We start from the raw sequence: 27,549 nt of genomic DNA on the forward strand, positions 1-27,549 counted from the left end.
GACACCTTGAGGAACTGCTGGAATTCCATCTGAAGGAAAACTCCCCAGGCAGAAGACGAGTTGCAATATTTACCTATGATAATTCATTAGTTAACGGTTGAACCAAGGGCGTAATATGAGTATACTGGTGAACAGTGTCAATTCAGCATTTCAACTCCAAATAATAAGAGAACAAGTGGACAACAATTGGATAAATTTATTGAAATAAAACTATATGCTACATGACAACACCCCCTCCCCCACACAATAACACGCAGAAACAAGTCTCTTGTGTGTGTGTGCGTTAATAAGGCAATTTTATTCAGCATTTTTTGACAGTTTTTTGACACCAAAATTGGTGTAACTGAGTGACAATGGCTTCTGAAGAACATGTTGCTGTGTAAACATATTTCATGAATAGGAAAAAAATGATGGGAAGAAAAACAGTCATAATATGATTATAATCCCATTCCCTTTAAATCATTAGATTAAAAAGATTCTTTAAACAAGATAACGGTCCCATAAGGCTTCATGTGGCAAGCGCAAGAGTACATATATCCAGTGGAGAAGTGCAATTAACTTTACTGTGTGATTAAGGTACAAACATTTGTGTTAGATAAATGAAATCAACAGCACTACTTCTGTCATTCCAAATTGATCTTTAAAACATTATTTGACACAAATGTACAAAATCCTCTAAATAAAAAGGCACAACAGATAAGGAGTTCTATGGTCCCATTGCTTATGATTTTATACCAGTAAACCAGTATTTTTAAATTCCATTCTACTCAAATTCATACTGTATAGTATATGCATTTGAAACCATCCTCAATATATCTTGGTCAAAACAATGATAACATTGGCAAAATAATTCTCATAAACATACTAGCTTCTGACAGCTTTAGTTTGCTAGTGAAAAACATGCAGCAATTTCTTTGGTAAGGTTATAGCTACTCATCTCTATTATGACAGCATGATTATTAATTGCAGCATAGAGGTTGAATGAGTTTGAGTCGTTCACTTTTTTCTGACAAGTACTATATTGCAAAAAGTGCAGGAAGTTTCATAAAACAGCATTCCTGATTGATATTGCAGACATCTACATCAAAAAGCAGAGGAAGGCCTAAAAGCGACTTCAAATATTGGCTAAAGAAACTCAAGGCATCTGTATTCATGAACAATAATACAAAAATATATGGAACAATACAGAGAAATATATCTATTTTAAAAAAAAGACATTTATCTAAACTCTTTTTCAGTTGGAAAAGAATAATATATGGAATAACAATCTTGGAAGGTAAAAGAAAAATATGAAGGACTGAGAATGAAAATTATTTGCATAATATATAAAAAAGGAAAATACAAGTGAAGGCAAGTGGTCTTCATTAAAGTTCAATACTGCCCACAGTGCTTCCTGTAACAGAGCTGTGGTTCCCTCTAGTGGTGACCCATACTAATTCTAACTAACTCCTATTTCTTTTAGATACTACAATTCAGTCTCCAGCGCAAACCTGTGTCTACTTGACAGGAGAAGGAGGGTTGACAGGAGCCATATTTCTCATTTTAAAGTATGACACCAGCTGATTCGGCACCTCAGCCAGAACACTCTGAGCTAGCGCTTCTTTAGGAGCCTAAGGAGAAGAGATGGCATAATTACTGACAGTCATGTAGTTACAGAAAACACTGGATGTGAATTTAAAAACTTTGAACCAATTCATAATTTAAGAGGCTCATACATCGGCAAACTGCTTGAAGGGCACAAACTGCACAATATCTCTGGCCACCGGTTCTCCGGTCACAGATTTGAGAACACCATTGTCCCCATCCAGAAACTCCATGGCCTTAAAGTCTGCCTCACCCACGCCCACGATGATGATGGACATGGGTAGTTTGGAGCTGTTCACAATGGATTGTCTGGTCTGGTCGAGATCAGTGATCTCTCCATCAGTGATGATCAACAGCACAAAGTATTGCTAATTTAGAGACAGAGAAAAAAAAGACACATATTGCTAATGGACTGAAAATACCATGGCAAAGCACAGATCAAAGACACATGAATTACCCATCAAACCACATCCTGTGGATGAGGCAGCACAGTAGAGTTACTCACTGCTGCATTTGGTTGCTGGGCGGCTCCGGCTGCAATTCGGGCCACGTGATTAATAATGGGGGAGAAGTTGGTGGGTCCATAGAGTCGAATTTGAGGCAAAACCATGCGGTAGGCATCCACAATGCCTTGCACTCCTGTATGGTATAAAACATCAGCCATATGACAAGCATCTTAGAACGTGTTCTAGTCAAACAGGTGTGTAATTGTTCAATTTCAAATCCAAATTTTCAAACATTGCAAGTCTCACCTTGGCAATATGGGCTATTGGGGTTGAAGTTCAATGGGAACTCATGGGATACCTACGAAATTGCAAAAACGTGCATTTGTTGAATTAAATTTCTATTACAGCTAATAATGAATAAGTACACCTGTAATGGCTAACCTGGAAGTTTGGAGGCACTTGAGCACCAAATCCAAATGCTGGGAAAAGTTTATCACTACAGGAGAAGACATGAAAGACAAGAAAAAAGGACTTCTATGTACACACACACAAATTCCATATGCTCACCAAGGCTGGACTTATTTGAATAAAAATGCATTTAAAAAAGAAAGAGTATTGTTAAATATAATTATTATTATTTAACATTTTAAAATGTAATGAATTCCTGTGATTTTCACATTTATTCTTATCAACTGTTTAAAACAGTTTTGCTGCTTGTTTTTTTTTTTTTTTATTGAACTGATACTTTTTAGGATTCTTTGAACAAAGTTCATTTATTTGAAATACAAATCATTTTTAACATTAAAAATGTCTTTACTGTCACTTTTGATCAATTTAATGCATCCCTGCTGAATAAAAATATTAATTTCTTACAAAAAAAACAAAAACAAACAACTTACAGATTTTCAAACAAATTTTAACATTTCTATACTTTCCCTACAACAATTATTTCAGTACAGTGCTCAATAGCTGAGCTTTACGGATAAAAATCGCTCTCTTACGTGTCATAGTCTTGGACTACCTGGCCAACGGACCAGATGGCTGACAGATACTGGTTCACGCCATTAGGGTTGAGATAGTGCAGAGAGTCAGGGGAGCGGGGGTCTCCATTAGAGCCAGTGAAGTCAATGCCCACCTAAAAACAAACAATATTCACCATTGTTTTAGAGTTTAAACCATACAGCCACACATTTACATCCTAAATTTAATGGTCTACATTAAACTCATTCATTACATTGGCATGTAAACGAATACAGAAAAAACACCTGTTATCAGATGCAAATGTTTTGGCATGACAGATCTTACCGTGAAGTTAATTTGGCAACCTCCCATCACATAATCCAGAAATGAATACTGTGCCTCAAGCTGAAAGACAGTGAGGAGATTATTTATCATCACTGCTTTAAAATTATTCTTAACAATTCTGCAAATAGCAAAACATAATACTGCTTAGTATGTTTTCATACGTAACAGATGAAGATTGTTCGAACCTTGCAATACTTAATCCTGATGACCCCAGAGTTCTTATAACTCTTTTTCTTCTTTTGCTTCTCTGGATGAATGCAGTCAAACTCAACCTACAAAAATTAAAACATTTCACTTATGCCCTACAATAAAAAAATAGAAATTATGGAAGTGAACAGAATGGAAATTTATGCGAGGAAAAGGAAATATTCTACTGTTAACACAAGGACAACAAGAAAGCCTGGAGCAGTGAAGGTGCAGTCTCACCGGGAAGCCATGAGCTGCTTTCTGCAGATCTGACACATTAGTTTGAAACACCAATGAGTTCGTGAGAGCAATCGCTATCATAATCAAAACAATGAACCTAAAACAAAAAGCCACGGACAGACAGACAGACAGAAAGGAAAATAGAGATGTTTAGGGAAGATTAACAGACATGCGTCCTGCTCACCGCGTTGTCTTTAGCCTCCAGTAGTTTAGCAGCGGTGCAGGTGAACTCTCCTATCACGTCTGAGCTTGTATCTTCATCCTTATCGTAACAAGTTATCTAGCAATAAGACAAAGCTTTAGTCTAAGGACTAGGACAATAAAAAGTGCTGGCTGATGGTGTCTTTGGTCCCTTAAAACAGGTACACAACTACAGTACTACACACTACTGTTCCAAAGTTGAGGGTTGTAAGTTTTTTTTAAGAAATTAATACCTGGATTAATCAAATTAAAAGATTAAAGTATTAAATTGATAACATTAAAGTAGTAACAGTAAAGACTTTTACTTTGGTACAATTACTATTTGAAAGAAATGCATTTTTAAACTTTCAATTCAACAAACAATCCTAAAAATAATGTCACAACTTCCATTATTGTAAAATATATTAAAACAAAGCAGTTATCTTAAAAAAAAATTTCTACATATTTATCGAATAAATGCAGAATTGTTGAGCTTAAGAGACTTCTTTCAAAAAAATTTTTACAGACCACAAACTTTTGAACGGTGGTAGAAATTAAAAATGATAAGTGTTCACATTCGATAAGTTCATATGAGTAACTTTTTTTTTTTTTTTTTAATTCTCAATTATGTCTGAGAGCCAAAAGCACCAATTTTTTCCTGTTATCCTGAAGATAAATGTGCTGGACTCTGTCTTCTAAAATAAAACCAATGGTTTCTCTTGTATAGTGAAATTGTTAAATTAAGATACTATGACAAATGCCCATCTGATTGAGTATAAAAACCCTTTGATACCTTGATTGGTTTATTCAGGTCACCACTGCAGAATGTATGCAAGGAGACAGTAAACTTTTTCCAAGATGGATTCAAATTATTCTTGATGACCTATTAAAAACAGAATAAGTCATAAACAACCATCAGCAAAAATGTAATAACAGATTAATTGTTTTACATGCACAAATGAAAACTGGTTCTCTGTGTGAGTGAAAGTGGGTAAAAACCTCTGTCCTGTGAACTAGCTGCCACTTCCCATCTTCTTCTTGCTTGAAAAACTCCAAGAATGGGTCAGACTTCCCAAACATATCCTGAAAGTAGTAGCAGTTAATATAATAATGGGAATTTTCCATAGAACACAACAGTACATAACTGCTATTACACTGAATATAGCAATAATTTGTGTGGTAAGCTAGCAGTAACTCTATTTGATATGGTACAAATTATAAATAGTTACAGCAAGATGAAAGAACACAGAGGCTGATCATGTCTACCTTTTTATCCAGGTTTTTGGCTTCTACTTCCATCACAACAGCCCTGTTGTCTTTCACCTCATCAGCTGTGATCTGTTCATATAAAAAAAAAAGACAACATTGCTAAATGTTTATAAAAAAAGCTAATGAATTTATATATAAAGCTAATGAATAGCTAATGATATATAAATCCATTAAATTGTATATTGACAAACTTTACATACATTCACAAATGCAAATATTATTTTGCTCAAACAGAGGGCTTTTTGTGGTTTACTAAAAACCGTTCCATATGCAAATTAATCATTCTTTTGTGAAGCCCTTGAATTGTCCTGCAAATAAAGACACTGAAAAAAAAATGAATTAAATTGTCAAAAGGAAGGTGTTAAAACTCTCACGTGATACACTTCCATTTTCTTTTGTCAGTGTTGCCATGTTAGAAATATCCGAAAGAATGTTTATGAACACATACTGTTATTGTGCCTTTCCCAGCTGGTTTTGCTGCCTTGAGCTGAAGGGGTCTGGTAATCTTCCTGCTTGACACAATCTGTTATAAAGTTTGGTGCATAAACAAAGCTGTGAATTGAAGTGTATTGTTAACACTTAAACACCATTATGCATATGTTACACATTGTTATTACACGGCTCTGTGGAATATTCGATTCTGATTGGTCAGTCACCACATCCCGAGGCAAGTTATGTAAGGGATAATGTACAGGCAGCCGGTAGTTATAGCGAAATAAGCCCCGACAGTGTGATCAGGACCCGACACGAAGCAGAGGGTCTTGTATCACACTGAAGGGGCTTATTTTGCGATAACTACAGGCTGCCTGTACATTATCCCGCTTATTACACGGCTACTTGCCACATAAGGAAAGAAAACTGAACATGAATATGAGTTTGAAACATTTTATTGGCATATTTGTTTTAAATTAACATTTTTATCCTTCCGCGAAACGATATAGTACGTTGGGGGCAGTCGTGGCCTAATGGATAGAGAGTTGGACTTGTAACCTGAAGGTCGTGGGTTCAAGTCTCAGGTCTGGCAGGGATTGTATTGTAGGTGGGGGAGTGAATAACCAACACCCTCTCCATCCTCAATACCACGACTGAGGTGAGACCCTTGAGCAAGGCACCGAACCCCCAACTGCTCCCCTGGCGCCGCAGCATTGGCTGCCCACTGCTCCGGGTGTGTGTGTGTTCACTACTGTGTGTACACTTGGATGGGTTAAATGCAGAGAACAAATTCCAATTATGGGTCACCATACTTGGCCACACACCACTTCCCTTTCCCTTACCACGTGACTAACATTCTGTTTGTCACAAGATGGCGCCAAACGGTAATCTTTGTTGGCGCGGAGGGATTTTAAACATACAAGTAGTACCGGCTATGCGTTATTACTTTGGAGCGGTTATTATTTGAAAAGAACGAACCTGCAAATGTCTCAACTGACCAATCAGAATCAAGCATTCCAGAGAGCCGTGTAATAATCTCTGATAACAACCGGTAAAAACTAATAACACAGGCTCATCCAGGTAACTGCAGTTGGTGATATTCGCTTGCTAGGAAAATTTTTTTCTTTGTGGAAGCTTTGGGTTTGTTTGGCTAATATAATATTAAAACTCAAATCAGTATTCTCTGCACAATTATTTAATCATGTCATTCTGGTGGTATTGCAGAGACGCTCTCTCGTTTCATACAGATACGGCGTGACTATTCGTGACTATTGTTTACACTGTAATGGATTGTAAAAATACTACCAAACTGGTAAGATTCTAAAACAGTTTCGTCTAAAATAATTATCTTTTATCACCACAATTATTCATGTGGTCAAATGCCATGTAATAAGTAGCATGACTGTACCATATCTTTTCATATCTGTCTAGTTTGAACTTGCCTCTTGCTAGCAACTGCTTTCTTCACAGAAGTTTGCATTCAAATATTTCAAATCATTTCGTGTCTAATTATTTAGTTTTGTGGCAAGTAGCCATGTAATAAATGGAATAACGTACATCCAGTTGATTGTTATCACAAAATAAAGCCCATCAGTCTTACACAACATTAGTGCAGTCTGGATTAATTCTGCGATAACAATCAGCTGGATGTACATTATCCCTTACTTAGTGAAGTCTAGTGCCACCAATATTAGCACTGCATGGTCGCAACTAGCACAGAAATCACATAAGAATATGTGCATCTCAACGCAACACTCTTCACAATACATACCTGGCCAAGGGTGCATTCAAAGCCTCCCAGGAAGTCATCATCCTTAAGGTCAACAGACTTGTTGTCAACATCATAAACACCAAACTTTAGTTTCTGCACCTTCTCAAAGTGGTAATCAATGTGAAGTTTTGTTGAGAACTCGGGGTCCTGGCAATTCTTCACTCTCTCTGTGCGTTCCACCTGCAATGACATCATACATTAAACAAACTAGGATATACACATCCACACAAGTAGATTACATTTCAAACAGTTTAAATCAATGATTATTGCATAAATGATTTAAATTATAAATCAAACGTTTTTCGCCTAATGAAAACTTGCAGTGAGTGTCAGCTGCTGTTATACTGAGTAAAAAAAAGAAATGTTATTTGATTGCAATGTAGCCACAGAGGCTTTTTAAGGGTTAAAATGCATACCTCTGACCATTTGTCATCCCCGACACTCTGCAGCAGAACACAGAGTGGATCAGATTTGGATCCAACATCTTTATCCAGAAGAGTATTGCAAGAGATGGAGAGCTCGACCTTCGACACACATTGAGCGGCCATCTGAAAACCACAACAGATACAAACTTGTATAAAGTTTTTGTCTCGAAGCTAAACATCTATGAATCACTAAAGCGCACAAACGTGAGGAAGTGAAATATTTGATGAAGGAAGTGGAAAGAATTGATCAGAAGGACGCATTCTGCTGAACTTAAAGCAAAACAAAAGTTTTGTCGAACCATGCATGCTCCATTTGACAAAACTGACTTGTTATAGCGTTTTAAAACGAACAAAGAAATGTAAATATCGTATCTGATGGCCTAAATGTCAGTATTTGAGACTTTCCGACAGTCACGCCTTAAATGGATTATAACGCGATAAAAAAAAAAAAAAAAAAAAAACATTTGTGACTTGCTTAACGGCGCACCGCAAATCTAAAACAGGCAACCCGCTAATACAAAATGAGCTGAAAAAATGCGACCGTGGAATCAAAAATATCATACCCTTAACAATTTTCACTGTTCGGAGATGCACGGTGCCAAAACTGCCTGCTTACTACCGTCTCCACCCAGATACGTTCATGCAATACAAAATGAGCAGGGCGTTGCCATTCAGTTCCTCTCCAGACGTGCAACGCTATTGGTCAGAACGCCAGCTGAACTACTCTGTGATTGGCCAGAAGCCTGTCAATCACCGCAGCACAGAGCAGTGTGCCTGAAACTAACGTGGACTGACTCATCATTACACAGAGGACGCAACAACAACCAGTTCTAGTTTTAACCAACGCCGTGAACTTACACTCATTACACTTTACATGATATTAAAACACGGGTGCAACCACAACTACCAACTGAATCTGCGCAAAAAACAAAAAACGTTTCAGCGTTAATAACAGCTTGACTGCATGAGTTTATAATACTTTCAACAATGCAACGATCAATCAGCAGCTTTATATTTGTTACGTATTCTACCAACATCTGTAGTGCCACAGTACAGTAAGTCTCAACGGGTTTAAGCGCGACCTGTATAATCTTTCAGAGTGACAAACAAGAGGCATTTGCTGCTTCTTGATATTGCAGTGCAATCAAAATATAACATGTAGAGAATGTCTATAAAAACTTCACTCCTTAAAACCAGTCTCACCACATCAATCACCATCGCAAAGCAGCGTTGTAACTCTCACACAACTTATAGAAACAGTATTTCAATTGCATACCTCCACAAAATAATTTCCTGAAAACATCTATTTGTTGCTATATCAGTCCAGAGCTTTCCAAAATGTTGGCAATGAATATCAGCATTTTATTTTTCAAAACAAGGATGACTACTCAAAACAAAGCTAAATAATTCTATGCCCCCCCCCTCCAAACAATGCATTCTTCCTTTGAAATATAGAACAAACAGTAATAAATATGGTAGACAATCCAATGCCCACTGGTAGTTTATAGCAGTACTCATGTCTGTGATTAGCACTTACCTGAACTTTAACATGTTAATCAGGAACCAAGGCTCAGTGTCAAAAAGGCACAAAGCAAAATATGCAGCTGGAGAACCGCTCGAGAATGCAAAACAGGCAGAAATCCACTCAATTCTTCATGAATTTAATTCTAAAGCATTTCACAACAACAAAAGTACAAAAGATCAACCCAAATAGAAAGAACTTGCATAAATAACCCTGAACTTTTGTTCTTCTGAACAGGACACAATCACAAGCAGATTCAAAGCATCAAAGAACAGCATTTGAGACCAATCCCTCTTGACCTGCTTTGATTGAAATGCATTGAGAATGTGTAGAATTCTTAAAAAAACACAAAAAACGGTTGGAGAGAAATCACAACCATGTAAGTGAACAATCTTTAGAAAAGCATTTATGCAGCATAACATTTGCCATCATAATCCACAGCCAAAACAATGAAACATTGCATGTGCCTCTCATCAGTGAAGTTTGCATGAGAATTGTTCATTCCATTGTATAACATCAGAAAAAAGTAAAAAAACAGCGAAATTCCAAAATGTGTTCCTCTTTTTTTTTTACACACATGAAGACACAGCATTTTTAAAAAGCCATCTGTGGCACAACCAGGGCATACTTTCTTGGGTTTCTGACATGCTATTCTGTGGTAGCAGAAAATATGAAACATTTAAAGAGTGCCTTTTCATCTCAGGGTATAAAAAACAAAAAACATTTTAAATAATGCATAGTGAGAAAAGGTCAAGACTACAATATAAAGACAAAGACAATCTAAAGCAACAAGCAATAGATTAGAGCTAGAGTCCAATCTCTACAATAACACATCTGATGAAAAAATATTTAAAATATAGTAGTTTAATATTGGAAACAAGGAAGCCACAGCAAAAGATTTTATTGTTCAAATCTGAACTTGAAAAAAAAAAAAAAAAAAAAAGAAGGACAGGAGAGAACACAATAACTTTAAGTGTCATTATTTCTGGTATGGCATTTTATTGACAAAATAGTTCAGCTGGAAAGTATTTACAAGATAAAAAGTGATGGAACATCGAAAACTAAGCATAACAATTGATCTATTTTAGCAACACTGAAAAAAAGCCAAACATCCAAAAAAAAAAAAAAAAGGCAACTATCAAACACCACAGCAACAAGAGAAGCTAAGCAAAGAGAATAAAATGATTTTATATACATATTACAATGCTGCATTTGCTTCACATCCCGCTTAGTATTTACAGAACTGGTTTGACATCAGGTTTTTGAGCAATCCAATGTGACAGCAACAGATATTGAAAAAGACGAACATTTTATTGACAGAGAAAAGCTTGTAGCAGAGAGCAAACATTGTAACTGAAATGTAGGCATGAATTTAGCACAAAATGCACAGCAGCATGGGTTTTACCTCAGAAAGAAATGTGTAGATGCAGCATGGATCATACAGATGTGTAAAACTTGAGCAGAGATACAAAAACAAAGAATTCTGAGAGTGAAACGTACTTGCCAGCTAACCTCTATTGCAGATATTGGGCTCTATTGAACATACCACTATAAACATGCCCATGTTTTAGATCTGCAGATGTGAACTAAAACATTATTGGCCTAAAGTCTTAATGCGGTTTAGAGGAATTTAAAATTAACATGGTCTATCCTCAATTATTACATGCTTTATGTAACTACAACCTTGGATAAATGTCCAGAAAAAAAAAAAGAGAATCTAATACTTGTCAGTTTCTTCTTCTGTACATAAAACAACCGCATAAGGAAATTTTCCAGAAAACCGTGTCAAAAGATAAGACACTTTGCAAAGACGAAGATGCTGCTTTCACCCCAAAGTGATCTTAACTTTTCTTGCCCCAATGGGCCTATCATTCAGGTCCATAACAGCAGCCATTGCTTCATCTTGGGAGTCAAAAGCAACCATCGCTTCCCCAGTAGGCAAACCCTTCTCATTGAATTGCAAACATACTGACCCAGGCAACACTTGATAGCCGTAGAAGAAATCAATAATCTCATCAACGGTCACAGTAAAGGGCATGTTTTGAATTTTGACAATGGTGGGCCGTGTATTACCCGGACCACCGTTAGATGGTCCTCTTAAACCCTCAGAAGCTGGCCGCTGACCTTGGCTACCTCCACAATTTTGGCTGACTGCTTTACGAGAAGATCCATTATCAAATGGTGGGATGCCCCTTAACGGCTCTAGCATGCTAACAAAGCCGGCAGGTGCACTGTTGCCATCGGGTCTGAAACCAGGATGCTCTAGAACAGGACCTGACAGAGGTCCTCCAACCATTGGCGGGGGAATGCTAAGCGAGACATCACCCAAAGAAGCACCAAGTGGCGGCAAATGTGGCGGAGCTGCCAGTCCATTACCTGGGGCCATAAATGGGTTGACAAAAGGGGGACCGTTGCCAAGGGTCCCTACAGCATTCCTCAGAAAACTAAACTCATCCCCTGTCATCCCTGGAAATACATGAGGTGCTTGGGGAACTTGGGCCTGGGGCTGAGAGTGTGCATAGGCATGAGCATGGGAATTTCCTTGAGATTTCTGGCCCCTTTTTGCCTGGGGAGGAGGATTTCTCTCAACTTCCTTCATCTGATCAAATGTTACTAAATGAACAAAAGCATCCCTGCCATTCAATTTCTGCCTATGTAGTCTCTCTGCTTTAAGTGCATCCTCATCGGACTTAAACTGCACAATAGCCTGGCCAAGACCGTTACCATTTGCGTCAACTAACACCTTAAGACTTTCCTCAAACAACTGAATGCCATCAAGAAACAGACGGACATCTTTTTTTGACACGTTATAGGGAATATTGGTTATGTGAGCACAATTCTTGGCACTCTTTCCTCCTTCACCCGAGCTATGCTTCTGATCGCCTTGGGAACCCTGCATCCGTTTGCGAATGGTGTCTATCTTTTCATACATGTTTTTCTTTGTGATTGGATGCACCTGTATAAACCGACTACCCATGTACTGCATATGGCACCCGAGAGCAGCTTTGTAGTCCGTTTCGTTCCTAAACTCCACAAATCCCTCACCGGTTGCCCTGCCATTGGGTCCATATGCAATGTAAATGCTATCTTCAACAATGTCAAGATTTTTGAAAAACTCAAAGATCTGCTTGTTTTCTGCTTCATATGGGAGTCCTTTCAAATAGACACAGAATTCTAGTTTGTGGGGAGATCGTGATCTGGCTCGCTCACGGCCAAAGGGTGGCGGCGAATTGGTGCTTCTGCGATGATAACGATTGTGTTCGGCATCACCACCTGCTTTAGACTGTCCAGAGCTCTCTCTCCACTGCCGCTCTGTAGCCGGAGATACCTCAACATATCTTTGGCCTATCACTCCTGCATTTCTTTTCAGAGCCTCAAAAGATTCTTGGGGTGAGAAGAACTTAACCAATGCCCTGCCGTTGTTTCTACCCAGGTTGTCTTTGAGTAAACGAACAGACTCAATCCCAAATCCTTGGAAAAAATCTCTAACTTCAATTTCAGTGACTGAAAAAGGAAGGCCGTGTAGATGAATGTAAAACTCATCTGGGTTTGTCACTGACGATTTCATGTGAGGTTGGAGGTTCAGAGGGTTTAGAGAGTTTAGGGCATTCAGGAACATTGGATTGGGATTTCCGAGAGACAGTGGACCAGAGGCTAAACCACCAGCGACAGGGCCAACTGGGGGAGGGACACCAGGGTTGAACGGAGGAAGTGCAGGCATGTGCGGCATGTGTGCAAGGGAAGGGACCGGAGGCACTGATGTTAGTGGATTAACAGCTGGTACCGGTGGCAATGTGGATACTGGTGGTGGTACTGGTATGGGGGGCATCGGTGGTAGAGTTGGCATGGTGGGCAAGGGAGGCATCGGGGGAGGTACAGAGTTCAGCGACGACATTGCCGTGGTCATTGTGGATCCCAAACTAAGACTTGGGCTGCTGAAATTATTAAAGTTTGGGGGCATGTTGCCCATGGTAGTGGTGGAAAAGGTAGGGACAGTCTTGTTGCTTACAGGCTCGTGTGTTGATGCTGCTGTGGTGGCTGTAGTTGAAGTTGTGTTACTAAAACTTTGTGCTGTGGTTGGCAAGTTGCCCCTTCCACTTCCACCAGTACTAACCGGTGGACCCGGCCTACTGCCATTTCCTGTGGCAACCTCTGCACTGCCAGTTTCAAATCGCCTACGGCTGAGCTCGATCATATTTTGCATTTCGGTTTTGCTACTTAGCAACAAAGAAACCTTGGAACCTTTGATCGACCCCCCTGTGCGCATCATCCCAAGCCTTGCATCTTCATCTGTGGCGAACACGATAAAAGCCTCACCGTGTTCACCCCCTACAATATGCACACCACCATCTGGGATGGTCAATCCAGAGAAGAAATGGCGTATGTCCATAGTCCCAGCCACAATGGGGAGACCCTGCAAACGGATGACCACAGCCATGCTGAGGTGCAACAACAAACACCTGTAGATGAAAGAAGGCAACGACTGTCAGGCTATGGTCAAAGGCAAAAAAATTACAGAAAACCAGTAAACAAACCACAAGACAACAATTAACAGCAAGACCAAATATAAACACATTATAGCAGAATAAATAGAGCTTGAATTGTAACACTGCAATGCAAGAAGGAAACTCTTAGCTCATCATCACATTGTTTAATGGCTTTGTATTTGTAGCCAAAGCACACTACCATACTTAATTTCATAGCATGCAACAAACCAAACAAAACAAAAAAATATGACTAATGAATTGAGCTGAACAAAACTTATCAAACAACGGCAATTTTCAGTGCATTTAAAACTATTTTTTAAACACTTCACCTTGAAACACTACATAAACACCATTTTAAACATGCCATTTGCCTGGATTTAACTTAACTCACAATCTTCAAATCTGACAAGAAGACCGAGACCAATAACACCATTTGGTATTTTGTATTAAGCAAAAACGTTCCTGGGGACCCACAGCACTGCACATCTGACACATTCAGTTCAGTTCATGAAGCTCTCTCTTAATGAGCTGATAATCAGACTCAGGTGTTTTAAATAAAATATGTACTATATAAGCAGTATATAGCATGGGTCCCCAAGACCAGGATTGAAGACCACTTGTGTAGCCTATTCTACAGTGTTTCTGGCTTAATGATTTACTGACCACAGGGTTCCCAAACCTTTTGACCCCTGAATTTACATGGCTTTTATAGTCAACCTGTGATTAATGGATACACTTTTTTTAATCCTTTAAAAAAAAAACCCAGAATAAAATAAAAATAGAGATTGCACTCACCAAAAGCAATTTATAGCTTAGTTCACAAGTTATATGGAGCTGAGCAGAGCCAGAAAAACTTACACTGCATGACTTAAAGATTTTAATTTCCTCAACCTTTCCAGCCTTAGAAATACCCATTTCAAAATTCTCCTTATATTCCAGGTTTCCAGCAACTGTGGGAACCCTAAATAGGCTTAAATATGCTTTATAACATTTTTAAGGTAACCAACAACAACCTAAAATAATTTAAGCAATTTTCTTATTGTCCCCCAAAACTTTAATAGCATTGATTGTATAAAAAGAGAGAAAGAGAATTGCATTGTAGATATGGTCAACCATTTGCACAGAATGCGTATTGCAATAACACTTTAAGACAACAAAAATCATTAACCAACATTTCTAGATTGTAAGTGAATGCATTTTTCTTTTTAGGATAATAATAAAAGATAAAAGTATCTGACCACATATGTAATTTTAGTTGACTAAGATTCCTCAGATGCTTACCTGTATTAAAAGTGCTGCTTCGTTACAAGATGCACAGGATACCCAAGCCAATCCTGACGGCAATCATTTAAAATCAATTCTTGACTGTAATAAAAAGAATAAACGGAGGGAAATATATGTAAACAGCATTAGAACAAGCATACCCATGAGTGTCTCCAAGAAAACCATTCAGTGCCAGCCATTTCCAGCCCATTTAGTATAACATTCTTGTACAGCAAAACTAAAAATTTAATCACCACTTGTGCACGAGATGTTGGCCAGCTGCTTCGCAAAAGCCATTCACAAAAGAATTGGTCTTAAATCGCATGCATGTCATGTATTTCAAGTATCCCAGCAAACATTCATATTTAATAGCAACACATAAAAAATACAAGGACATTTCCATATAAGAGAAAGAAAAAGACATGTCAAAGCATATTAAACTACAAAAACAGATTGTGACGTTCCATAGAGTGAACAGAACATCTGATGTTAAGTTGTGAGCAATGTGAAAGAAAAGTAATTAGAGAACATATCTAACAGCATCTAGCTTATTTTATCCTGACTCATGTATTTCTGACCTTCAAATTGGTAAACTGTCAACATACAGAAAATAAGAAAAAAGCCAGTGTGACACTAAAAACAACAGAACAACCATTGCAAATTTTTAGAAAACTTTTTTTCATTTTCAGACTTCACTGGCTAATCCATGACACATTTACCCCCTGCACAAATCGAAAGTCTTTTACTCAACTTCAAGACTCCAGTTCATCTTTGGAAACCAAAAGATATCTTTCATATTCTTAGATTTTTGCTCGTCCATTTAAAGTCCTCGAAACCAAAAGTAATGCATCAATAAGTACAAAATGAGATAACCTACAGGTGCTGGTCATAAAATTAGAATATCATGAAAAGTTTATTTCAGTAATACCATTCAAAAAGTGAAGCTTGTATATTAGATTCATTCATTACACACAGACTGATATATTTCAAATGTTTATTTCCTTTAATTTTCATGATTATAACTGACAACTAATGAAAGTGCCAAATTCAGTATTTCAGAAAATTAGAATATTGTGAAAATGTTCAATATTGAAGACCCCTGGTGCCACACTCTAATCAGCTAATTAACTCAAAACACCTGCAAAAGCCTTTAAATGGTCTCTCAGTCTAGTTCTGTAGGCTACACAATCATGGGGAAGACTGCTGACTTGACAGTTGTCCAAAAGACGACCATTGACACCTTGCACAAGGAGGGCAAGACACAAAAGGTCATTGCTAAAGAGGCTGGCTGTTCACAGAGCTCTGTGTCCAAGCACATTAATAGAGAGGCGAAGGGAAGGACAAGATGTGGTAGAAAAAAAGTATACAAGCAATAGGGATAACCGCACCCTGGAGAGGATTGTGAAACAAAACCCATTCAAAAATGTGGGGGAGATTCACAGAGTGGACTGCAGCTGGAGTCAGTGCTTCAAGAACCACCACGCACAGACGTATGCAAGACATGGGTTTCAGCTGTCGCATTCCTTGTGTCAAGCCACTCTTGAACAAGAGGCCGCGTCAGAAGCGTCTTGACTGGACTGTTGCTGAGTGGTCCAAAGTTATGTTCTTTGATGAAAGTAAATTTTGCATTTCCTTTGGAAATCAAGGTCCCAGAGTCTGGAGGAAGAGAGGAGAGGCACATAATCCACGTTGCTTGAGGTCCAGTGTAAAGTTTCCACAGTCATTGATGGTTTGGGGTGCCATGTCATCTGCTGGTGTTGGTCCATTGTGTTTTCTGAGGTCCAAGGTCAACGCAGCCGTCTACCAGGAAGTTTTAGAGCACTTCATGCTTCCTGCTGCTGACCAACTTTATGGAGATGCAGATTTCATTTTCCAACAGGACTTGGCACCTGCACACACTGCCAAAGCTACCAGTACCTGGTTTAAGGACCATGGTATCCCTGTTCTTGATTGGCCAGCAAACTCGCCTGACCTATGGGGTATTGTGAAGAGGAAGATGCAATATGCCAGACCCAACAATTCAGAAGAGCTGAAGGCCACTATCAGAGCAACATGGGTTCTCCTAACACCTGAGCAGTGCCACAGACTGATCGACTCCGTGCCACGCCGCATTGCAGCAGTAAACCAGGCCAAAGGAGCCCCAACTAAATATTGAGTGCTGTACATGCTCATACTTTTTAGTTGGCCAACATTTCTAAAAATCATTTTTTTTGCATTGGTCTTAATTGATATTCTAATTTTCTGAGATACTGAATTTGGCACTTTCATTAGTTGTCAGTTATAATCATGAAAATTAAAGGAAATAAACATTTGAAATCTATCAGTCTGTGTGTAATGAATGAATCTAACATACAAGTTTCACTTTTTGAATGGTATTACTGAAATAAACTTTTTCATGATATTCTAATTTTATGACCAGCACCTGTATATGAATTGAGTGGGTTAATCCAAATCTTCTGAAGAGACATGACAACTTTATACGATAAAAAGATCAACTCTCATACATGGAGCTCAACAAATAAGGTAAAGAGAAGCTGGTTCTCGTGTTCGTCATCATTTAAAACAAGATGTTGTGGATTACACCTCTTCATTTCCATGGATTTGGCTACCATTTACTCTTTATGAGACATCTCTTTATGTGCTTAAGTTTCGGTTGCATGAACTTTCAAAGGATAGAAAGATTTAATTAAACATATTTCATGCGTGTTTCGAAGATGACTGAAAATTTTACGTTTGAGTGAGAACATGCAAATTTTCGTTTCTGGGTGAACAGTTTAAATAGGAGAGAACTGAAGTAGGCCTATTTGATCACCTACCACCAGAAAGAAGTGAGAGTGTATTTAGACCAACATGTGACGATCTCCTACATTCTGCCAGTTAAATAACGTTAAGAATCTTAATAACCCAGAGGTGGAAACCAGATCACATAATCAGAGGCCACTAACCATGTGAACATAAACCTGAATGCATGTAAAAACAGATAGTGCCAGCAACCAAATAACTAAAAGAAGACATCAAGGTTTAAGTCTGTTAATTGCACTTTGAAAACATTGAGTAAAAACCTTAACTTTTGAAAGATTTCTATTGCAGAAATTCTTTTCACAAGATTTCAACGTAAATCAAACGCTCCAATGTCACCATAAATCTGATTAATGCTGAAATATGACAAAGTGGCTAAAAACTTCATACAACATCGAATATGAAATGAGCTTCATCCGTAGCACATTGCAAATTATGCGTCAAATAGAGCTTATTCACGTTTGCAGCTTGCTTTTGCAGGAATAACCAACCAACCACTGAAATACAAGAGCGAATCATAACAATAGAAACAAACAGGCATGGCCAGCCGTTCGAGAAAAGCTCTGAACCACAGCACTCTTTGATTTCTTGAATAAAAATCCTCTAGTTAAATAAGAGTTTAACAATAACATCCATGGCAAGGCGTCATCAGCCATTCAATCCTCAAAACCAGCGAGAGATGAAACAAAATGGCGCCGTCTGTATTTACAGCGCAGATGGACTGATGCCGTCTTCAGCAGAAACAAAGCTCGCCGCTATCCCCTCAATCTTTCATTTCAGCACAGCATTTCTTAGAAATAAGAAAACAACATAACCATTGCACGGAAAGGAAGAAATGACTGGCTAGCTGCGCATTACCAATTTAAACAAAACTGTTTCGTTTGCTTGCAGCTCACAATCACCCTGCCCTCCATTAAAGTGATTAAAACCATCGCACTTTTGCAAATGTCGACAGTGTTGTTATGGCTACATGAAATACAATGTGTGAATTGATGTACTTTGCATATTCTTACCGAAATTATTTGTCTTAACTGATCTTTTAAAAAATAAAAATAAAGACGAGACGCTTCAGCTGTATTCTTCCACCTCTTGCTCTTCAAAGTCTGGTCGTGCTCTCCGCTCAGTATGATCGACACTGGAAAGAGAGCGACGGCGCATGCGCTACTGTAAGCCAATCAGTTACAGTCGCACGGTGTAGGGGGCGGGTCTATGGGTCTACGTACACATATGGTTATCTGAGCCCCCCCCCCATATTATATTTATACACGCCCATATATATATATATATATATATATATATATATATATATATATATATATATAAAAATTATAATTATTGCATATATGCAATAATAATATTATAATTTTTTTGTCTCTTAGAAATTTGACATTGAGTTGACAGTAGTAGTTTCAGTTAGGATGCAGATGTAAATTTATGTTCATTATCAAAATCAGTAACATCTGTAAATATTGCAATAACCTCCTTTTTTATAGTGATTTTTTTTCTGACTGTTTTGAGTTTTTTTTTTAATTAACCATTGTTCTTCCATACCATAGTAGCATTCATTTACATCGTGATAACCAGAGTTAAAACCACACATATGGTACCTCAATATTGTGGTAAAAATGCAACTATATGGTTTCTAGGTAGCCTATTTATATGTAAAACAGTAGTCTAAATACACTTATTATAAATGCACAAACGCTAGCCTATAGCTTAATCACAAATATACAGTAATTTCATTCCATTACTCCTTTAATACATTTAATACACGTCTACATTAATCTAATAAATTTGATATAAATACCCCACATTTCTGCCACAATTTAATACATTTGTCTTAATGTTACTACAGTAAATCCATAGTAAACGATGGCGATTTGTAGATTGAAAAGCCTTGTTTCGTTGTTTTTCTGCTGTTTTATCTGGATTTAAACTAGTTTATATTAAGTCTTGCAGTCTTTACTAACGCTGATGAGTTGAATCAGGTGTGTCTGATAAGGGAGACATACAAAATGTGCAGGACAGGTTTGAAAACCACTGTTCTGAAACAAAGAAATTGCTTGTGGAGACTTTAATTTTGACAGAGGAGGAAGTACTCACTCACTGAGGGTCTACTTCCTGTTGTAAACGCATGAGGGAGATCCACGCGGATAGATGCTGGTCTGTTTTCACTCAGTTGCGTCTTGGTTAATGAGCTGTACACTAATTGTGAACTGCTCGACTACTTGGTTTAAATAGTAATTTTTGTAAACCGTTGTCAGCATGGTCCGAGCAAGAAGGTAGGAAACGTTGGTCTACTTGATTTTGTTAGTCATGGTTTTGTGCAGTATCCCAACGTTATGATAACGGAGAGCAGATATATCAGTTTATGAAACATATTTTTAAAAGTCGATGATTAAATCAACCAATTTATTGTATTTTGTATAGTTGCATTTGGCTAACAAATTTGCTATGTAGGCAGATGTCTGCAATAAAAGGCAGTGCATATATATATATATATATATATATATAAATAATTACGTTAAGTTCTTTGAGATTTTACCATTGCAGTGTAGTAATGTTGCATTTTCCCTCATTTCAAAGGATAGTAAAAAAGCCTAGAGCAAAGAAGCAACAAGAATATGACAGTGATGATCCTGAAGCTTATGGGCATGAAGCCATTCCAGATAAGGTCTTTTTTTTTGGATAAAACTTGGTTTGTATTATTGTCATTATCTGATTGTAAACAACTTCGTTTTCCCATCAGAAATCGTCAAAGTATGTGGAGGATAAAATAGATGAATTCCACAATGAAAAAATCTCAGTGAGTTCTGTTTTCCTCATGTTCTTTAAGCATGAACTACCACAATATTATCCTATTACATAATATTCAAACTTTGGCTTTCATCTGTAGAAACTTTTGGCTCAAGGGATTCAAGAAGACAGCGATCAAGAGGATGAAGATAAAGCGGTACTCAAATAAAACACGGGGCTTTTTTTACTGATGGTAGTAGTTTAACCTTTTCCGCTTTGCCTTGTGATCAGCAATAATAGTTTTTTTCTTTCTAGGAGGAGATTCTGCCCCTGGCACTTTCTGATTCGGATGATGATGAGGAAGAGGAGGAAGTGCAGGAAGAGGATAATGAAGAAGAGACAGACATGGAGAGTGACTTGGAAGGAAAGCAAGATGATGGTAAGATTAGCCAAATATAACACTGTTTATGCAGATTTTTTTAAAAATTATATTTCAGTGTTATTAAAGAAACATTAATGAGAATATTCAAGTATTTTCAAGTATTCCACTTTAAAAAAAACGCTCAAACATGTCTCTGACACTTCCGTTTCTGTTCTTCCAGATCTCCCAAATGACATGGCTTGGGGAACTAAAAAGAAGATTTTCTATGATTCTGATTATATCATTAAAAGTAAGGATTTCTTCATTTTATCGAAGCATGTGTAAGATATTATATTATCATTCATATGTGTAAGACACACATTCCAGCATGTTTGATTTTTTTTTTTTTTTTTGTATTTTGCAGAGGGCAAATCTATTGAAGACATAGAGGCCGAAGACAAAGAAGAGGAAGAGGAGGCCAAAAAAATTCAAACGAGATTGGCAGCCAACCTAAGTGAGGAAGACTATGATCTAAACCTTCTTGAGGTACTAAATTTACTTCGCTTTCTGAAGCTATGAGTAGAGTTTGTGTTTGCATCATATTACCCAAAGTCCTTGTACCCTTCCTGTGGTCTTTAGGAATTTGCAGCAGAGGCTGAAGCAGAGGAGGATGTTGAAAAAGAGGAAAGGATTGTAAAGGATTTGAAGACTATGTCACAGAAGGAAAAGCTCAAACTGCTAAAGAAAGAATCACCAGAGTTGTTGGAACTTATTCAGGACTTCAAAGCAAAGGTAGAGATTTGCTGCAGTGACATTTATGCTGCTTTTTGCATTGCAAGACTTTGAGTGTTTATTGCATACTCAGCTTACAGAATTGAGGGATGAAGTTCAGCCTCTTGTGGAGATGGTCAAAGATGGACGGATTCCTCCTGGAAAGGCTAGTCTACCTGATTATAGCTCTTAATACATGTTTTTAGACTGTCATTCAATTTTCATGTAATTATACTTGAAAATGGAGTCTAATGTTGTAGTTTTTCTCATTTTATTGTTGTATCCTTTTCATCCTCTAGGGTGCAAAATACCTCATTACCAAACAGCAGCTTTATCTTAAGTAAGCCTTACCTTCCGCATTTGATATACTCTAATTCTGTGATTGCAGTATTTATATTACATAATAGTTATAGTCATAGCTCAGACTTGCAAGGAGGATACATTAAATTGATAAAAAAATTAGTTAATACTTTCACATTGTTGCAAAAGGTTTCTCTTTAAAATATTAAGCAGCACATCTGTTTTCATCATTGATCGTTGTCAGAAATGTTTCTTGAGCAGCAAATCAACATATTAGAATGAGTTCTGAAGGATCATGTTACATTTAAAGAGTAATGGCTGTTGAAAATTCAGCTTGCCATCATATGAATATATTGCACTATAAAATGTATTAAAATAGTTATTTTAAATTGGAATAGTATTTGATAATATTAGTAGTTTACTGTATTTTGATCAAATGAGTAAAAGAGGCTTCTTTTTAAAAACATTAACAATTTTGACATACTTTTGAACAGTAGTGCATTTGTTTTTCACTATACAAATTCCTTGACTTGAACTGAATAGTTACATAAATTGTGTGTATCTATCTATCTATCTATCTATCTATCTATCTATCTATCTATCTATCTATCCTATTGTCACTTCACTATGAATTTTCCCTTTTTCCAGCTATTGCACAAACATTAGTTTTTATTTGGTTCTAAAAGCGAAACGAATTCCAGCACACAATCATCCTGTGATTGAGAGATTGCTGACCTACAGAAATGTAAGTACAAACAAATTTACCCTTTTTTTCACAGGTAGCCATTTTAAAAATCATAAGCTTTCATTATCACTTTCACAGCTGATAAATGAACTAGGAGCAGTAGATGCTAGACTGGCTCCTCAACTGCGTCAGCTTCTCTCTGGAGAACAGCCAGACAGAACTTTAAAGAAATCAGCAAGCAGCAAACATAAAGTAATTACTAGTAATTCCATTTTAATTTATGCAAGTTATAGCATCGGCTCCATTTTTGCTAAGTCTGACGTGTCTTTATTTTAGGTTTCAGAGAAGGCTAGGCTGGAAGAAGCAGAGGAGTCAGAATCGGATGAGGAAGCAAATCTGCTCTTTTATAACGCCATGGCGGAGAGACAGAAACTCAAGAGGAAGAAGAATGAAATGCAGAACGAGGACAGGTGAGAGAGGTCCATTTACAACATTCAGTTTATCATAAATCATGCTTCAGAAAACTTACTGTCACTGATTGCATTTCAAGTTTGGTGGAGGAGGAAAAGATGGAGGGAGATGCTAAAAGAAGGATCACCTATCAGGTGAGGTGTTGTGGTCAAATTATGCATGCGCAACTTGTACCCACTTTTCAAACAATGTTAGGGACAGTGTTCTCCTAATCGCATATGTTTTGTGAAAAGATGTCCAAGAACAAAGGGCTCACACCCAAGAGGAAGAAGATTGATCGGAATCCCAGAGTCAAACACAGAGAGAAGTTCAGACGTGCCCAGGTTCGTCGGAAGGGTCAGGTAAGTGTCATAGGATTCATTTCTTTTAATTCACTTTTGTTTATGAAACATAAGGTTTCATTAGCCAAAATGGACACTGAGCTCAGATTATTTGTGTCAGGTTCGTGAGGTGCGGCGTGAGGAGACGAGATACAGTGGAGAATGGTCTGGTATTCGTGCCGGAGTTAAGAGGAGCGTCAAACTCAAGTGATCTATCTACAGAACCAAGCTCGAATGTGATATTAAAATGGACACTTCTGGTGTTTCTACATTGTATCACAGATATTAACAGATGGATTTGACATGTTTAATGCAACTGCTCAAACAGCAAATGAAATAAAATTAAGTTCTGATCACAGTAAAATTAGTTATTTTTGGTGATACGTGTGCAGAAAGATTTTTTTATTTTTTTACATGCATCCTATATTATTTAATTTACTTTACATCAGCTGTTAAAGCGTGTTTATTTTATTTTTTTGCAGATGGACTTGCAGAAGTTTTACAAGTACTAAGCAAAGGCAAGATTAGGATAATTACTGAAACATATTTTTATCTTTCTTTTAAACTGTGATTAAAGGCCAAAGAATGTAGATAAGATCAAATGTATGCTAATCTCATTGTACAGAGGAAATCAATATTAAGGAATTTATTAGATTTTTATTAGTTTTTTTCTGAATTTACAGATGTCTTTTTTTAACAAAAGTTAATTTTCCTGGATCTTTCTCTATTCAGATTTGAACCATAGTTATCACAATACAAACTGCAACAAAAACTGATCCCAGATTTACTTTGTGCCTACAGTGCATGCTACAAAAATGCAGCAAGTTTTTTTTCATACTTATTGAGACATAAATTGATTGTGTACTTCAGTCAGATTACTGACAATCCTGTCCTCGATCTCTACCTCTTTCTGCACTTCCTCATCTGTGAGGACCAGCTCTTGTTGCGTGTCCTTGGTGACAACAACCACATAACCACGGCGTGTGTCGAGAACATTCGCAACCACTGCCTGGTGGTTGTATGTTTCTAAGGCACGCTGTGCTCGCTCCAAAAGGATGGAGGGGTCCGTTTCCAACTTGAAAGAGATGACAAATGCCTTAGGTGCCCAGTCCTTCACCAATGGGGACAGCATCTTGGGAACCATCTTCATACTTATCTAAATAACATTAAACAAGCAGATGAATTAATTTTTATATGAGATTTGGAGCCTAGATTAAATGCATGTATTGTCGCACAGGGATTTGTAAACTGGGATCCGTGGACCCTCAGGGGAGTGCTAGGGGGTCCATGGAAAAGATACAATAAAAAAAATTTAATAGACTAAACTGTGAACTACAATGAAATTGATTAATATAAATAATAAAAATGTAATAAATTACATAATTATAAAAAAGTGAATACACTGAAAAATTGATAATACATCAAACAGCACAGTACTAAAATGACTAGAAAAACATTACTGTTACATAATAAAAACTAAATATTTTCCAAATAATAAATTCATAATATAACTTTGTCACATAAATTGCATCTTTATCCATGAAAATATATAGCTGCTTATTAAATTTTAAAATGGGGTCCCTTGCATGAGGATGATCATATTTGAAGGGGTCTATGGAAGTCTAAAAGACTGTAAACCCCTGGCCTAGCAGACTGAATTCATATTTGTTTTTATTATACAACACCTGAAGTGGCCCATTAGAAGACTGAATTTTGTGTTCTGGCATTTCATATGCTGGGATGTAGAAATCAGAAACGGCAGCAGCCAAATAAAACATAGCCTTGGACCCTAGGAGGGAAAAACAGAAATGAATAGTAGTAACTAGCTATTCCACTACAAACGTATTCAGCCTCAAATAATCATAAAGTGGGTTTGCTTTATGCTTACCTATGGAGCTTAATGCTTGAGCTGCTGCCTTGAGTAGATGGAGGTACTCTGACAAGGTGTTGAATTCCACTGGCAGCAGTAATCCTGCAGCTTTCACCGCCTGATAGCGCTTTAGAACCTTTGCAATGTTTGGAAGTGCGTTCTGATCCACCAGGATCTGACCAGCGTCCTCCTTACCAGTCTCTAATTGTAAGCTATCCAGTAAATTGACCCCTGTGTACAGACGAGTGTATGGGTAGAGAGAGCGATGCCTGTGCAGAAAGATCACCGCATAGCCTGAGTCCAGAAAATACTCTGCAGAGGATGCCCCTCGCCGACCACTGCTGAAGTTGTCCAGGAACCGTACTGTTCGGGATTCCAGAGGAACTTTGGTTCCTCCTGAGGTGATGAGGACTACTCTGCGCCCGGTCGATCCGTGATGTTCAGCAAACCCTGTCATGAGTTTCTTGACCTCCTCCACATGAGAGGGGACCGCAAACTCTTCAGTCAGTCCTCCATCCACTGCCTTTGAGGCTGAGGGGTCACAGTGGGCCATTATAAACCTAAAATAAATAGGGTTTAGTTAATAAAGTGTTATCACTATGCATGTGTTCACGAATGATGATTTGGAATTCAAAATAAGCTACAGAAGATGATAGATTCTGACAGATTGCAGACTTTAAAATAACATGACATATGCTGCATAGTTGTCCCTGAGCAATATACCATTGGTCGACTATGAAATGAAGGTCAGATGAATAGTTGACCAAGTTCTTGCACTAATGTCAGATTAAGTGTGAGAAAGAGTACCATAATTATCATGACTTTTACAAGACAAAAACTAATGTATTTTCACTCAATATGCGTAGTACACAAATCACGTTGCTCCCTAAAACAATACATTATCGCTGTCAGTGTACGTTAAGCTTCTCTTATTATCGCGCTGATATGAATAAACATAAGATAAACAAATGTTTACCTGTTTGCTTACTCACAAATAATACGCGCAAGAATATAATTCACCTGCGAATGACCTTAATAAACTTGGACCTAGTGTATGACAGATCAGCAAGAGCAGTTCCTACAACTTATTATGGTTGAGTGTGCGCATGCGCCGCTTCGGATGACGTGATTGGCTCTTTCAGAGGGCTACTGTGAAAATTCCAAAATAAAGGTTTTCAGATGACTCTTATTCTCTCCGCTTTAATGGCAAACACGGGCCACAGTGGTATGACAGACAAAAGAAAGTACACAAGAAAACAGAGATAAAAGAAGAAGAGCATAATACGTAATTTCTTGAATATTTTTTATTTATTGTTGCCAATAAACAGTGGTATTATTATCTACCCAACATGTAAAATACACTTCTAATGTAGACTTTGAAGGAATAACATCATGTAATCCACGGTCGGTTCACAGGGGGCAGCATTGTTTAAGCAATACAAAATGACAAATACTTTACAACTTAAAAGCTGCAAATCATTCTGCAAACATTTAGGACTGGAGTCATAAAAACTTCGCATTATAAATGTGATATTTACAAATCCAAAAAAATATATTTTAAGATTGAAAACTAAAATAAAATAGGAATCAAATAATAATATAATATTAGAAATAAGGAAGTTATTTGAAACCAGAAACACGCGGTGTACCACAAAAGTAAAACAAATGTGGAATATTTTTCTTCCTCCAGATAAACGGCTCACAACAGGGAAACGTCTTTACTGAAATTATTATTATTATTATTATTTTAAATCTTCATTATTTTATTATTAAATAATTTTGGGGTGCTGTCCACATCTTTGTATTAGGAAAAAATTATATTAGTAGGCCTGTATAGTTTCATTACCCATTTGCCAAAGGTTTTATGAACTGCACTTTTATTAGCCGTAATAACGTTTCTTAATAATCTATTAGGCATTTAATATTTGAAATACTAATTAATATTACAAATACCGAGGATACCTGACGAAATCATCCACTGTGGTACCTCAACATCCATGAATCGACGGATTTATAACCAGATACAATCTAATAACCGCATAAAATAATAATTTATATTCGAAAATTTATATTCAGACATACTGCTATTCTTTCGACAAAGGCTTTACTATCAGTGCTGTATTAGC

General features: G+C 37.4%; 3 protein-coding genes across 9 annotated transcripts; 1 reads left to right on the plus strand and 2 right to left on the minus strand.

Annotated features, from left to right (window-relative positions):
- Positions 1–178: 178 nt before the first annotated feature.
- cpne1 (copine I) lies at positions 179–19,107 on the minus strand. 4 transcript variants are annotated; one of them, XM_079396854.1, is made up of 17 exons: positions 18,923–19,046; positions 15,129–15,212; positions 7,830–7,961; positions 7,414–7,593; positions 5,659–5,733; positions 5,208–5,279; positions 4,941–5,024; positions 4,735–4,824; positions 3,946–4,041; positions 3,521–3,607; positions 3,336–3,395; positions 3,032–3,165; positions 2,472–2,526; positions 2,337–2,388; positions 2,090–2,223; positions 1,716–1,952; positions 179–1,610 (listed from the first exon to the last, which is right to left on the minus strand). In XM_079396854.1, the coding sequence occupies exons 3-17, from the start codon at positions 7,959–7,961 to the stop codon at positions 1,497–1,499; spliced, it is 1,602 nt and encodes a 533-aa protein (XP_079252980.1). In that variant the 5' UTR covers positions 15,129–15,212; positions 18,923–19,046; the 3' UTR covers positions 179–1,496. The 4 variants fall into 4 exon arrangements, with proteins under 4 accessions (XP_079252980.1, XP_079252978.1, XP_079252979.1 ...); XM_079396852.1 differs by lacking the exon at positions 15,129–15,212 and having other exon boundaries at positions 18,923–19,107; XM_079396853.1 differs by lacking the exons at positions 15,129–15,212; positions 18,923–19,046 and adding an exon at positions 8,402–8,494.
- A 903-nt stretch (positions 19,108–20,010) lies between these two features.
- Positions 20,011–23,912, plus strand: utp3 (UTP3 small subunit processome component). Its single transcript, XM_079396258.1, has 16 exons — positions 20,011–20,191; positions 20,496–20,583; positions 20,659–20,715; positions 20,806–20,862; positions 20,961–21,084; positions 21,248–21,316; positions 21,431–21,552; positions 21,646–21,798; positions 21,872–21,943; positions 22,077–22,117; positions 22,726–22,822; positions 22,901–23,014; positions 23,099–23,232; positions 23,313–23,367; positions 23,467–23,574; positions 23,675–23,912. Exons 1-16 carry the CDS (start codon positions 20,175–20,177, stop codon positions 23,762–23,764), a joined length of 1,398 nt encoding a protein of 465 aa, XP_079252384.1. The 5' UTR covers positions 20,011–20,174; the 3' UTR covers positions 23,765–23,912.
- On the minus strand, positions 23,900–26,527 carry LOC306856789 (phosphopantothenate--cysteine ligase-like). Of its 4 annotated transcripts, none has more exons than XM_079396259.1 (4): positions 26,400–26,527; positions 25,442–25,983; positions 25,239–25,342; positions 23,900–24,709 (listed from the first exon to the last, which is right to left on the minus strand). In XM_079396259.1, exons 2-4 carry the CDS (start codon positions 25,974–25,976, stop codon positions 24,392–24,394), a joined length of 957 nt encoding a protein of 318 aa, XP_079252385.1. In that variant the 5' UTR covers positions 25,977–25,983; positions 26,400–26,527; the 3' UTR covers positions 23,900–24,391. The 4 variants fall into 4 exon arrangements, with proteins under 4 accessions (XP_079252385.1, XP_079252386.1, XP_079252387.1 ...); XM_079396260.1 differs by having other exon boundaries at positions 23,965–24,709; positions 26,444–26,527; XM_079396261.1 differs by having other exon boundaries at positions 24,187–24,709; positions 26,416–26,527.
- Between the last annotated feature and the right edge of the window lie 1,022 nt (positions 26,528–27,549).

This window comes from Barbus barbus, assembly GCF_936440315.1.
Source record: "Barbus barbus genome assembly, chromosome: 37".
Lineage (NCBI taxonomy): Eukaryota > Metazoa > Chordata > Actinopteri > Cypriniformes > Cyprinidae > Barbus > Barbus barbus.